Here is a 14,512-nt window from a genome sequence, read left to right on the forward strand (position 1 = left end):
ACCGTTCCATGAGCTGATTGCAAACGTCACAAACACGAGTTAATTTAATTTTGAAACCATGTTTCGCTGTTTGCCAACAGCAAACCACTCAGATTAGACAAGTCCAGCAACCGTTGGATTTACCTTTAGGCTTGTACCAACTTTCAAAGCTGACAAAATACAAAATTTTGTAAGGACGCACTGTTTGCTGCTGATGAAATGTAAAGAGAATTGGAAGGACACCGCGCAAGCAATTCATAAACAGGGTTCATAAACAGTGCTGTCTGAAATTCGCTTTTGCTCAACATGAAGTCTAAATTTAGGAAATTTTTCGATGAATCATGGTTTCTATTATTTATAACGAAACACTATGTCAAGATTTTTGAACGGAGATTAGAAAATGCACAGTGCAGCTCGATTTCTACAGAGGCTTGTTTCGTTGTTGTGTTTTTAGAGTTGTGTTTCGCCCCCAAGTAATCTAATTATTCTGATCGATAAAGTTAAATTAAGCCATGCCACCATGTAAACGTCGAATTAATGTAAAAAGGCACTGGCTTGATGCTTTGGAGTTTCAGTGAGAGCTTTGAACAGCTTCTGATGGGAAATGCAGCGTTTGGTTTTTATTTAACAGTACTTAACAAGACAAGACAGACAAGTAATTCTTAGAGGTCAGTGATGGATCCAGTAGGGGCGATCACCCTCTAAGACACAAAAAAGTTACTTTATTCTGGATATATTTGCAAGATTGGATTAATGTAGGCCTACACAGCATTGTGTTTTGAAATCGTCACCCTCTCTAAGACCATTTGGTGGATCCTCCTCGAGTAGAAATAATTTTTTAAACTTAACATGTTGGCGATAATCATGCTTTTGAAGTTCAATGATCAGATTGTACATACATTTTTTGTGTTTCGGTTGTTATTTGTGTGGGTGGTCTGAAGAATAACGTTTCGATTATAATAAATAGCGTAGTGGTCAATGGGTTCCATTGTAATCCACCATTCAAAACCAGTCTTGCAGATATGCGGCATACGTACACGAGATTAGCGAAAATTATATCTTTTCATCGACAGAATTGTTTGTTGTGGTGTACTAAGAAGGTGACAAATAGTTTTTAGGATACAAGTTGTCACTACTGTGATGTCGTTTTTTAAAGCGCTCAATCCGAAGAAATGGTGTCAATGGAGGTTAAAAGACCAATGGAATAACAATAGAAAAGAAAAAGATATACCCCTTCATGTTTACCATTTAACAACAGGTAAGTGACTGTATTATATAGATAGGCTATATAACTGCATACAGTGGCACACCGTTTCGGCCTTCTGGCGTCGTCAGTGCAGTACGTGCGTATGGCCACGAAGATCTATACTCCGTGCGGCGATTTTCCAATATATAGCGTTGACAAACTTCCAAGTGGAGACCAACGAATGGCTTGGTAAAAAAATGCTACAGCAACTGCTCTTCCATTGGCATAGAACACACTAGTGTTACAATAAAATGCTTGCGCCACATTTTTATCCTTCAATTTTGAAGCCCAATAAAAACGTAAGCTATTTAAAGTATCTGGTAACAGATACTTCATGGAGATAACACTCTTGTCTATCGGTTCCTTGTAAAATCTATTTCAAGCTGTTCAAAATCGGTGATCGAACATGTTATTTATTTGCAGCAATGCGTCTTTACAGTATAGTGAGGATTTCAAAACTAGTTTGTGACATTACAAGAATGACTTAAAACCAAACTAAACAGATAAATAAATATAATTGTTGTTTCCGAGATTGAGAAATACAGTGCTTTGGCAGTGGCATGTTAATAGCCTACAAGTTTTAGGTATGTGTAACTGTAAAAGACAATATGTTTCTCGGCAGCCGATTTGTAGCAAGAATTGACAGCGATAGACACGTGATTCGCCCATGAGGCTGGGCTCATCAGTATCGCACCGTTCTAACCACAAATTTATTCAACCACCGCTTTGGCAGTCAGTTTAACTCTTATCTTTGTGGAAAGAAAAGAGACAACAAAACCAGCAGGCGCCAGGGCAGAGGACATTGTGAAGAAAGGGGCGTTCTTCCCGGCTATCAGCACAAGGCTGAGCACTCACTAGTACAGCGAGCAGCTGCGATTCGCTAACCATAACGGTATAGCTTCCACGCAAGCCATTCAGATCATCCAATCAACGATATGTTTCTCGGCAGCCGATTTGTAGCAAGAATTGACAGCGATAGACACGTGTTTCGCCCATGAGGCTGGGCTCATCAGTATCGCACCGTATTCTAGCCACAAATTTATTCGACCACCGCTTTGCCAGTCAGTTTAACTCTTATCTTTGTGGAAAGAAAAGAGCCAACAAAACCAGCAGGCGCCAGGGCAGAGGACATTGTGAAGAAAGGGGCGTTCTTCCCGGCTATCAGCACAAGGCTGAGCACTCACTAGTACAGCGAGCAGTTGCGATTCGCTAACCATAACGGTATAGCTTCCACGCAAGCCATTCAGACTTTCCAATCAACAATATGTTTCTCGGCAGCCGACTCGAAGCGTTATATACGCAAAAATGTACATAAATAAGCCACTGTATCGTAGCCTATGCTTGCAGAGCTCCTTTCCTGAGCATTTTTAAACTGTAGTAACTTTTGCTTAATATATTCACATTTTTGTTTTTATGTTTTTCACGAAGCAATTTCTTCTTGAAATGTGTAACATTTGCACTTTCCACTGTTTGATGTCGAATTGCACTTGTTAGTTTTAGAAATATAGTCTTTCAATCTTTCACAATCATTTGTTTTCCATTGTCACATTTTATGATGACGGCTTTATGACAGCCGAAAACGTTTCATGTGATTGTGGAATCTTTGTGTAACTGAAAGCTTATGCTGAACTGGCCTGGTGTTGTGCTGTTTGCTTGTATAGATTGCGCATCAAAACATTTCTCACACTCTTTGCTTTAGGCATAAAACAATATATTTATTGTTAATTAAGTGAAGCAGCAAATCACTGCTCGACTGAAGATACAGCAAACATGCGTGGCTGAAGCTAAGTGGATTCAGGAAAGCATAATAAAATCATTTACAAAGTGATGTGATTTTGGTACTGATTAAACGTTAAGCGATCAAAATATTAAAATGTGAAATACTTGCAGACACCCAACTAAAGTAAAAAGATTGATATTTCAGCTTTTGTATCTCAAGATGATGAATTACCAACAGGTGTGTAATGTAAGAAGTCGTGGTAAACTGGTAAAGGTTAGTAGTATGTTTAGTGAATAACTTTGCAGTGTTCATTAATCGAAACCGACCTTAGTGTTTATTTAACACATGTTTTCTTCTCACAGTCACTTCCATAGCTAGTGAAAGCCATAGTTGTTTAAATTGATTTTTGTCGCATTGAGCTTTAAGAAAGTGCTTGCAGATAATAAAAAGGTAAAGGTGAGTCCCATACTTGATTCTAAGTGTCGGGTATGAGAAGATAAGGTTCTCATTGCACTAAGCCTTCGGCACAAAGGAGAGTAGGGTGGCCAATTTCTTTCTCTCGGCCGCCTTTCCTGCAGCAATAATGCAGATAAATATGCAGATAAACGCAAGTAGATAAAAAAAGGAAATGTTTTTCAAACAAGATCAAGATCAGCCAGTGGTGCAAACACAGGTCTCTAATTCTGTGGTAATTGTGAAGCAGTGAGCGTCATCAGGATAAAGATACTGAATTTTTTCAAGCGATTTGAACAAGCTCAGTATGTTGCTTGTTGAGTTTATTCAGTCAGTGACAGCAATCCATTCCGATCCCACAACTGGATTGCTTAAATTTTTTAATTTTTAACCGGCTTTACGTAGACCTGCACAAACAGGCCTGCTACTATGCCTAAGATGCTTCTATCCAGACATCAAAATTAATAATTTTTACCTTGACTCAACATCTGCCCACGTTGAATCAATGTAAAAATTATTGATTTTTCTGTCTGGTTTAGCCCACGTCTCAAAATAAATCACCCAAGCTTTTAATCAAAGAGTTGTAATGAAGAAAAGTGGAACGTTTAAGGGAAAAAAGTAAACCCTTTTTCCCTTTGACTTTAAATTATTGGTCATTTAAAGAAATATATGATTTAAGATCTAAAATACCGTATGTTAGTTATCGTAATTATTGCAGCGGGGAAAGACATGTTAAGATGTAAAAAAATGCTACTGGATTACTGACTTGTTTATCGTCAGAACAAAATGATCGTTGTATGTCAAATTCGAATAGAAAGACCAATATAAAACAACATATTTTGTTTCAGTTCGTAGCCCAAGTATCATATTTCAACGAACGTCATAAGAAAACAGAAGTGTTGCTACATTAACAAAACGAGGCAGCAAGGATTCAATTAGAAAATTTTGTTTTAAAAAGACATTCGTCTCTATAAGAATCTTGTTTTAATTGAGTCTTTTTTTGACGTATTAATAAAATTAATCTTAAATTTAAACATTTATTACCGAATATTGTTTTGCCGCTAAGATTTTGTAATAAAAAAGTTACAAAAGTAACGAAAAAAGATACCGCATTCAACTTGATAAGCTAGCTAGGTTAGTTGGAAAGGTTGATTTTCCAGGGAAGGCTTAACATTTCTTGTAATTAAAAGTTATATTCGGCAATCTTATACTGTACTGTATGTTGCTGAACAGATCGTTTTAGGTAATAATATAAATAATAAATGAATTGACATTCATTAAATCAATATCCGACAAAAAGTTCTTTTCGAAAATCATTTCTTGACTGAAAGTTCTTTTTCAGTATCCCTCTTCTGTTTTAGATCGTTCCAGCTAGTAAAGTTCAACGTCTGTGGACGTTGAATCAACGTAAAAAACGACTTTTCTAGCTGAGGCCAGTAGCTCTGAATAGAAAGGCTTGTTTGTTGTTAGTAGTCTCGCATCAGCTTTTTTAAATGCAATTTAGTTTGACGTCACAACGTACCAGCATCATCAGAGCATGTGTCTGGGGATTTTGTTTTCCTCGAGCAAATTATGCGGCATAATGGCACATTTCACATTTTTTTATGCAGTGGAACAGCTGTTGGATCTCTGAAGATTTAAACACAAGCAATGTGTGGTGGTAATAAAATCACGTTTAGCCGATGCTTTCTCGTCAACTGCCCTTGATCATTTTACGGTGTGATTGCTAACGTCTTTGGGTTTTTAATGGAAAATAAATGATGTGTAAGCAAAGAAGAAAGATCTAAAAGTGATGTTGAAAGTTTTTATTTCTGAGTAAATCTTTTCAGAGCTAAAACTTGACAGGAAGGATTTTTAACTTTATACACGAATGGTTTTCTGTATAACCCTCAAACATGTTAAAACTAGTTCAATGGAACTTGAGGCTGGTACGCAATCCCCTTTTAACCAATTGGTGTTTCTCAGAATTATATTTTCTTGATTATTGCAGACGAAGAAATTTCCATGGCATGATCAAAACATAACTAATTACAAGTATAGCAAATACCATTGACTGTTGTCTAAGTGAAAACAGCATCCTAGCTTGTTGGTTTTGTGAATCATCTTTAGAAGAGTAAAGCGTACCGTCAAAACACTTACTGCTCAGAAGAAGGATTTCTCCAATACTAAGAACAACAAGGTAAATCAACAAGTCAAAATAAAATCCCAATCACTTTTTTTGTATCGAAGATCGAATGATAGGTCAAGTGCAAATACAGAGTACAAACATTCACGTGGGTTTGAGAATGACCTCAGAGGTCAATTGCTATTCTATCAACATTTTGATTGATTGAATGATGTTTTGGATTGAAGTACGTTGGTGTTATTGGAAGTAGTGTAGAAAGGAAGTTGCAAGTGGGCTTTGACAGAAATTATCGGTCTATTGATTTTTTTCTAAAAAAATTTTGGGTTTGGTTTGGCAGAAAGTTTGTCTGATTTCTTTTTGGCGCTAAAAATTGATTATTTGTTGCTTCAATTGTGCCACCCAGACAGCAAATCAGTTGTTTTTTTACATTGATTCAACGTCTGTAGACGTTGAAAACCACTGATTTTATGTCTGGAAAGATCTTTGAAGGAGGTTTTTCAAGCAACTCCATCTTATCCCAAGATGTTATAATTAATGTATGAAATTATCGCTTCAAGCAATATAACAGGTTGGCACAACAATTCAAGCTATTTATTTGTTCCAAAAGCAAGGTCCCTTTCACTTGGCATGTAGGTATTTGGTTTAATAAAAAAATTGGATATGAATCGTTTTGACTTGCTTTAAAATTTGACACGGTTCTTATGGATTTTTGGAGATTTTCTTTTTCAAATTATTTCCTTATCCATGTCACTTTTTCGTGATTTTGTTTATCTTTTTTAGTCGTTTCATTATAAATATTTTTGATAATGGTAATGTAATGAAGTGATCTGTGTGCGAAGTTCAGCCATGTAACTTTCTTGGGCAACTGGGAGTTATAATTTATAAATTATGCATCATCGACAATTATGATTGAAAAGTGGAAGTTTTAACAAAAATATGTAAATTTTATTTTGTAGGTTTGACGTTGAAAATGTCCAAAAAAGACGTTAGCATGAGACTACCTTAAGTAAAAAGTTTTTTCTTTCTAAATCTGTGATGTTTCATTAGGCTTGTTCAAGGTGTTGGGAGTTAAAATCCTGCATTAACCTAACGCTCAGCTCCAATCGATAGCTCCTGGTATAGGCCTAATACAAGAGTGTGTTTGTTATGAAAAGAAGTTCTTCAACCAATGAGATAGTTCTTGAGTGCAGATTGACCGGTGCTGGAATTATCAGAATAGAAAACTTCAGATTGCTGAAGAAATTTAGTTGAAATACCATGTTTGTTTTCATCAATCAACTCACAGTAGTAATTTGTGTAAACTTACCAGATCAGTATAAGATGGCATAGAATAAGAATCGAACTGAACATTAGTTTTATCGCAAATTTACACATACACGTTAAAACACCAAGATTCCTAGCAATCTGGTGCCTTACTAAATCTGAATAAAAAAAAACTTGCAATCCAACGAAACAACCTGCAAGACTTACTGTACTACTAAACAATGCCTTTTTGCATTCTTACAATATTTTGAAATTTTAAAGCAATGGCGTTTGACCTCATGAATATGGGATAAAGATAAACTCTTTCAGATGGGAAGAATTACCGAAATGCATGACACAGACACAAAATGACAAAGTTTGTAGTGTTTAGCTTATTGCAATAGGGTAGAAATGCAAAATGTTGTTTTAGGGCAAACCCTACAATACTAAAGAAGCTATAAACTTAATTCACAAAAAACATTTGCATACAATTTGTTGGAGGCGAAACAGTGACGACATGAACGTAGTCATAAAATATGCAAGATGGTGTTAACTATGCATAGGCCATAATAGGCTGACTCTACGTGTACGATATAACATTCGAGAGTGTAAGTTTGCAAACCGAGCCAAAAGAAAATGGAAAGCGTGCTTTACCCATCAGGTGAGTTGCTTTGGTAAAGTCTTCAAGTCGTGCCAAACCATATTTGTTCTTGTTTGTAAGAATTTGGTTTTCATGTTCGACCCAAACTGCGAAAGAAGAGTTTGCAGCTATTTTAAATATTAATTAAATAGACAACTTTGATTTTGAGTCCAAAAAAAAAATGCTAAAGAATATTTAAGATTTCTTTATAATAAGTCGTATTGAATTGGTGAATCAGTATAAAGCAATTTTTTCAACATTCAAAATGACACATGATAGTGCTCAGAGGCAAGGCAAGCACAGCGAAAGTCTTCGAATCTTTTTATATTAATTTATGGCGATTGGCAAAGACATTTGATCAATTTGCAATCGGTAACCAGCCATCCGAGTAAACTTAACTTCTTCATTTAAAAGCTAACCAAAGACAAGATGAAATAAACTGTGTGAGACATTGTCAAATTATCGTTTTTTGTTGTTTTTTTTTTGACGTTTTTGACGTGTTTACTTCATTGCTTTTATGAAACCTTCATTTTTAGCAATTTTTTAATAACAACTTTTCGGAGGTTGAACGATTTGCTTTCGTGTTACGAAAAACGTGCCATAATATTTGTAGGCCTACGTCTTGTTACAAAAGAAACCTACTGTATCTCAATGGCAAGTTATGTATAGTATACTTAAATGTTTTGTTATTTTTCAAACAGAAACGTTCAATAGGTTGCGTTAGAAATTCAATGTGATAACATGAGGTTTTGTGTAAACAACCATAGCAATTGTGCCTACGCGTCCCGATTGCCATGTTTGCTTTAATCCAAAGATTCTTTCTTTCTTTATTCTTCATCTCTAGGCAAATTTTTAAAGTAAACTTTTCCTCAACAGGTATTTACAGGCTAAACTTTGGTGTTCACTAAGTTAATCACCTTAACAGATGTATCGCAACACCAACAGCCACTGATGGATTTAACTTTGTCTGAGAAACCTTACTTTTGTCGAAAAATAATATTAAAAATGTTAATTATATTACATGTTATCGATTAATATCCTTATTTGATTTATAACTGGAATTATTTTGATGTTCATTTATTTGCTCTTTCAGTAGGGCTACCATACGTATGTCCTCTTTTAGGAGGATTTGTCCTCTTTTTTCATAAAAAATAAATTGTCCTCCGAGGACACTTGAAAATGCTCAAATGTCCTCTTTTTTGCATTGCCATCATTTTCAACAAGGTTTTATTTTTATGTGACGTTTGGCGAAAGCTAAATAAGGCAAAGCAACGATACCAAAAAGGAAAAGTATCTTTTCTGTGAGCTGTGGCAGAAGTAGGCTATCCTTGTTTAAGAAAAGTGTTTATTGACTTTGAGGTTGACAATACATTGCTTGCTATGTAGCTTACATGTACATGGTGGATACATTTATTTCTGTGGCAAACGAAGGCAATGTTACTCGATGACCATGTCAGATGTATTTCTATTGTTCGACTCTTGTGTTGCCTATTTGGATGAATAGACCACTAATTTCATTTTCCGAGTTCACATCCTTTGATTGGATGCTTATTTCTTATGCTGTCTTACACCAAAGAATAGGATAACGCTTTTCAGCGGTGTGTGGAAGTACAGTATCTATCAGAGAACATGTTGGCATTGATGATGCTAAACTGTTCGATCTATACCAAAGCTAGTGCAAAGGCGTCTTAAACCTGATAGCTTGCTTGCGTTAGCTTTGTTTAAATGATAGCACATTAGAAAATGGACAGAATAGTTCAAAGATTGCATAACTATAGATTTTTTTTAATGAATTGTTAAAAATCGAGCAATTCTTCATCTGCAATAAGCTATGGCTCAAAATGCAAATGTAAAACGCATGTTTTCTGAGGAGAAAATCAAATTAACAGCAAAATGTTCATTGACTGAGTCTGACAAATAAATACCGGTATGTTATGTTTTTTATTTTTCACTTTTTGCTGCATAGGCTTATAATCATCTAAGAATGTGTAAAAATTGTTCAAACGTAAACATCCACTGGCTTTACTTGCTTACTAAACATGTCCTCTTTTTGGGGTGATGAAAATATGGTAGGCCTATCTTTCAGGAATACTAGACAGTAGACTGAAATATACGAGACTGAAATAGCCTGCAAGACTAATGTCAGCTTTAGCAAACCGTTCATTTGTTCAACGGCTTAGCAGAAAGTCTCAAGACATTTTAATTGAGATTTCATTATTAAGTTGTACAGTAGTAATCTTGTTCCTTCTTTATTTTAGATCCAAGCATTGATTATCCTGAATACACGGGAGTAATATCTTCCGGAGACTTGGCTCCATCAGACACTTGTGTTCGATTCCTCCTGAATAACTTCCTCCTGAACGGGATGTTCTCCCTCTCTCAGACGATCGGTTTCACACAATTCATGGTCAGTCATGATTAGATCTGAACAATTGTAAATAGAAATCTAATCTAATCATAATTTACAATCTAAATACCTCAGTCGCCTGGTTCACCTATGATCTTCTAAGCTTCTTTTTTTCTAAGTTATCGGTGATTTAATTTACTTGTAAATACATTCATATTTTCAGGACACGGTTGTCAGAATAAAAACTTTGTTATTGTAAATATTAATAACTTTATTTTATTTTGCCATACTAAGCAACCCTTAATGAAGGAGATTTTGTGAATCCAACATTCCAAGATTTTTCTCCCCAAGGTTTACACTTTAGATTGTTGGTATAACTTCAACACGATATAAACCACATGCCACCTTTCAATCATTTGGTATTGATTGATAAACTCATGAGGTCTGCTACAATATTTCGCAAGCGCAAAATGCAACAAATTCAAACTAAAACAATGTCATTGGTATTGAAATATGAGCATATCAGCGGTTATTGTTGCTAAATTACACACACACCGAGTGAAAAAATTTTGGAATTTTTGGTATTTAATTAATAATAACCCACTGCTACTTTAATTGATTTGTAATTAAAATTTGGTTAAAAATAACTGACTCCATTATTGATAAGAAAAACAACTACAAACTTCATCCAACAGCAAAGTCCCAGTAACATAGACAAAAATATATAAAAAAAAACTGGGCCATCTTATTTCTGGGTTGATGTCAGTCTGCCATCTTTAACCTGTCCGTTAAAAAAAGTCGGTAATATTTCACTTCTTTCTCAAACTGACTTATCAATAAAAACAATTTCATGTTCAGGTGTTTGTGATCATTCGTTTGATTGTGATCGGGTCTCTTGCTGGAAGATTGTTCATCGATGATTTGAATGGTTTGAATTGCACCTTGGCTACCGAATTCAGCTCCTCAAAAAATAGCAGGTTGGTCAAAACTATCATCGTTTATAACATTTTGGACTTAACGTTCGTTTGAAGAAAAGGTTACGTATCGCATTTTTAAAACGTTCAAGTTTTAAGCTGGGCATACATGTCTTGTTTTTGTATTTTTAATTTAGTGATTGCTTGCAATGTGAGATTTGTGTGAGAGAAGGGGGCGAACATAGCTGCAGTGAGCCCTGTTGGTCACAACTTTCATGCAAATGCCATATTTTTGGCTCAAGCATAACCATTTATTTGGTACAGATCTTGAACAGGTCAGCATAGATCGAGTCACTGCCCACCACATACTTGTAGTGGCTTTGGACCAATGACCTAGGCTCGGTCACCGAGTTTGACCGAGTAACCCTATTGCAAATTTATTTTATTGTTTTGTATATTGTGAATATGGACTTATTGCTCTGCCTCTGATGCATACGAAACATAACATTAATGCAAACCAGTAATGGTATGCTTGTCTTTGTGCAGTATTACTACTCTATCTGCACAAAACGAAACTTCAACTATTTGGCTTTACGATGTTGAATCAAGCATGGTAAAAAAAGATTGTCTCAGGTAACGTTTTGGAAATATTCTCTTGCTAGATGCACCAAGATGTTTTGTCAGGGATTCAACATTACTTCATTTAAGTTACAATAAATAAAAATATATTACATTGTAATTCAAACGTTTTCGACACGTACGTGTGTCCTCATCAGGAATTAAATTTGCAATATAGGCTACATAAAATGAAAAACTGTAAGATAAATTTGACTTTTCACTATAGCCTAACTGTAACGACACTCCGGACTGAAAAGTACAAACTGAACAAAAAATACAAGAATGATTACTAGTAAATTATACTGTGGGAAACAGATCACATGAAGTGTAAAATACAAGCATGTGACAACAATTAGAACACACACAAAAGGAACGATGGAGCCACAAGAGACTAACTGCCGGTTGAGATATGGATTGTCACGATTGATTCTTTAGGCTTCCATGATCTCAGTCTAAGAAAATTGTTCAGTTTGTGCTTTTATGTTTTTATTTTGTGCTTTTATTATGTTATATATTTTGTATTGTGTGTAATACATTATGTTAAACCCGCTAAGGTTACTTTGTTTTGCTTGTCTATGGTTTAAAAAAAGCAAACTCTTTACCAAAGCTTTATCAATAAGTAAAAAGTGGTCGAAAACTGTTGAGTTGTATTAAATTGTGATCTGTCGCTTTCGATCAGCGAAAGGTGCATTCAAGTAATGCGAAACATGGGACAAGAAAAGGAATAAGTTATGTAGAACAATCGTGTCATTAGATACAGTATCTAAATAGCCTGTAAGACAATTTTGACTACGTTTCGGTCTACGTAGCCTACTTATAGCCTACGACCTAGACCTGCTTCCAAATAAGATTGTATTTCAATATACTGTAGTTGTAGAAGGGTTTTTACATCTTGTCCACAATTCATTTGCAGTGTTGTCTATAATGGAAACACATCACCGTTTACGTTCTGGATACTCACAATTCTAAGTTCAGTCGTGCCATGGTTGGTTTTGATGCCATGGACTCCGTACGAGTCCGGTCAAAACCACATGCACTGCCTGTCGTCATCTTGTAAATGGCCATGTCTCACATTGATGATGTTGTGCTTTGTGCGCGCAAGTTTGCGGTAAGTGTATTTTCATCTCACTAGCCCACGTCAAGTTGATGATTTACAACGTCCCGAGACGTTGAATCAATGTAAAAGGTGTCAAATTGGCTAGCTAAAATGTTAGTAGACTATGTTGCTGGAATGTTATGTTAATGTTTTGAGAGCTTGTAGTTTGCCTTCGATTTCGTGTAAAGACTGGGTCGGTCGTGAACACAACATGAATAATAGATTAAGAAGATCCAGTAAATATTTCATCATGGTGTAAGCTATATCCACAGAACATGTCAAAAAGCTTTTTAATATCTGTTAAATGTTATCCAGTAGGCTATGGCTTCGCAACTTGTGTGTCACCTTCACTGCGAGAGTGCGCGTCACTGCATCACCTTGCAAATTGATAACAAATCTAGGCCTAGTTGTTGTTAGCATTAAGAGTCGTAGCACTTAGCCTGGGGTGAACAGCTTAAGCTGAAACGCGTTAGACCACGTGACAGATGTGCAGTTTATACGTGGGGGTGGTAGAAATAGTATTTCACTGTTCCTATTCATACCACAGACTTTTTAAAACTGATGTATAATGAATCTTATTGCTGCTTTAAAGAAATGGGTAAAAATGTACTCAGTTGCGCTAACAGCGTTAGTAGCTCTGTAAAGCTCTGGGAGCAACACATACGGCGTGGTATACAGTAAAAACATATTTAAAAAAAAGATCACTGTCGTAAGCTTGGTTGTAAATTTGTTTGGTTACCGGTAGTTTTGAATCTTTATCCTCTAACTGACAAAGCCTTTGATTGGTTATTCCTGGTAGTTTCGCATACTTGTGAAAGCTTTTGAAGCAGGGCCGGTTACCGAGACTGGCAGAGTGAAGTTTTCCGATTGTTTTCATACACTGACAGAAGGCAGTCCTGAAATGCGTTGCTCAAGTGCACACCCCGAGAGTCGAACCAGCGCCGTTTAACCTTGAGTCGAGCGCTTAACCACTGAGCTAAAGGGTTGGACTTTGTTATTCGTTAGAAAAAACTGTTTACTTTTTGTAGGCTTCTGTTGGATATGGCTTGTTTCATTGCGGTGATTGTAGCCTATCAGATGTACATCCCTGAGTGGGTGACGTGCCACGAGGAAAAAGTGAATTGCCATGTGAGGGAATACAGCGAGCAGACCTGCTTCCTGTGGATACTGACAATGGTCAACCTGGTGAGTGTTAACAGAGCAAGCGCGCTCCACTGCGTAAATCTTCACCATTGGACTGAGCAAGCTTCTCTGCATGCTTTAATCCTGGTCGTTCGCATACTCAAAGAGCATTTGATTTACTGGCGTGGGCGCGCTCATCTCGATTGGACGAAGGCTTCGCTTCACAACCAACCGAATGAGTTGAATAAGATCTTTTTCCTGTTTCGTTGAACTTGTAGGGTACGAAGTGTTCATCCAGTGCTGATAACATGTGATTTAGTATAGTCTTAAAGTTACACTACGCTGCCTGAAAAAAAAAACACTGAACTGATATTTTTAAGACTAGGATGCCCAAAGTTATCCCTGCCACAGGTACTTCCTTGTTCAGACAAAAAAAAAAATGTTTTTTTACACAGATTTCTATGAGTCTGAACATATTTGAACTTGTACATATTTGTGTGCACAAAGAAAACTACGAGAGTGAAGCGAAAGACACTTTTGTATTTGACAAGATCCACAGACATGGGTAAGTCGACTCTATTAACATCGTTAACCCTGCCGACATTATTTTAAATGCTAGCACATGGATGGGTCACCTTATCTTAACCAACGGAAAGTCAAGGTCATTTTTTCGCCAAACCAGTAGGAAAAACGGATTTCATGTTGTTGCAATATCAGACTATCTGAAGAATTTTGAAAATCGATTTATTGTATCCCTCATTGGTCATAAAATGAAGCGGTTGGTACCAGGGCGACAATAGCTTAATGACTGCAGGTTTCAATCTGACCAAACGTTTTGTGCAGGCGACATTCGCAAACTGCTGTGACGTTTGAACTAAACGACAAGAAGCAACAACAAATAGAAGATTCCGTTTCGACGTTTCTCCTCAGCAACAACGAAAGTGCGTCGAACGAGAAGACTTCTATTCCGCATCGGTGACAGTGCAGCTAGAGACAATGACTTTCTTAAC

The 14,512-nt window shown here is 36.3% G+C and overlaps 1 protein-coding gene across 3 annotated transcripts; it reads left to right on the top strand.

Annotated features, from left to right (window-relative positions):
* Positions 1–1,059: 1,059 nt before the first annotated feature.
* LOC145785479 (uncharacterized) lies at positions 1,060–14,481 on the top strand. 3 transcript variants are annotated; one of them, XM_082597126.1, is made up of 8 exons: positions 1,060–1,237; positions 9,664–9,812; positions 10,611–10,729; positions 11,213–11,299; positions 12,198–12,392; positions 13,409–13,565; positions 13,958–14,067; positions 14,346–14,481. In XM_082597126.1, the coding sequence occupies exons 1-8, from the start codon at positions 1,120–1,122 to the stop codon at positions 14,479–14,481; spliced, it is 1,071 nt and encodes a 356-aa protein (XP_082453252.1). In that variant the 5' UTR covers positions 1,060–1,119. The 3 variants fall into 3 exon arrangements, with proteins under 3 accessions (XP_082453252.1, XP_082453254.1, XP_082453253.1); XM_082597128.1 differs by lacking the exon at positions 1,060–1,237 and adding an exon at positions 5,415–5,577; XM_082597127.1 differs by lacking the exon at positions 1,060–1,237 and adding an exon at positions 7,224–7,426.
* The last annotated feature ends 31 nt before the right edge of the window (positions 14,482–14,512 follow it).

This window comes from Aplidium turbinatum, chromosome 16, assembly GCF_918807975.1.
Source record: "Aplidium turbinatum chromosome 16, kaAplTurb1.1, whole genome shotgun sequence".
Taxonomy (NCBI): Eukaryota; Metazoa; Chordata; class Ascidiacea; order Aplousobranchia; family Polyclinidae; genus Aplidium; species Aplidium turbinatum.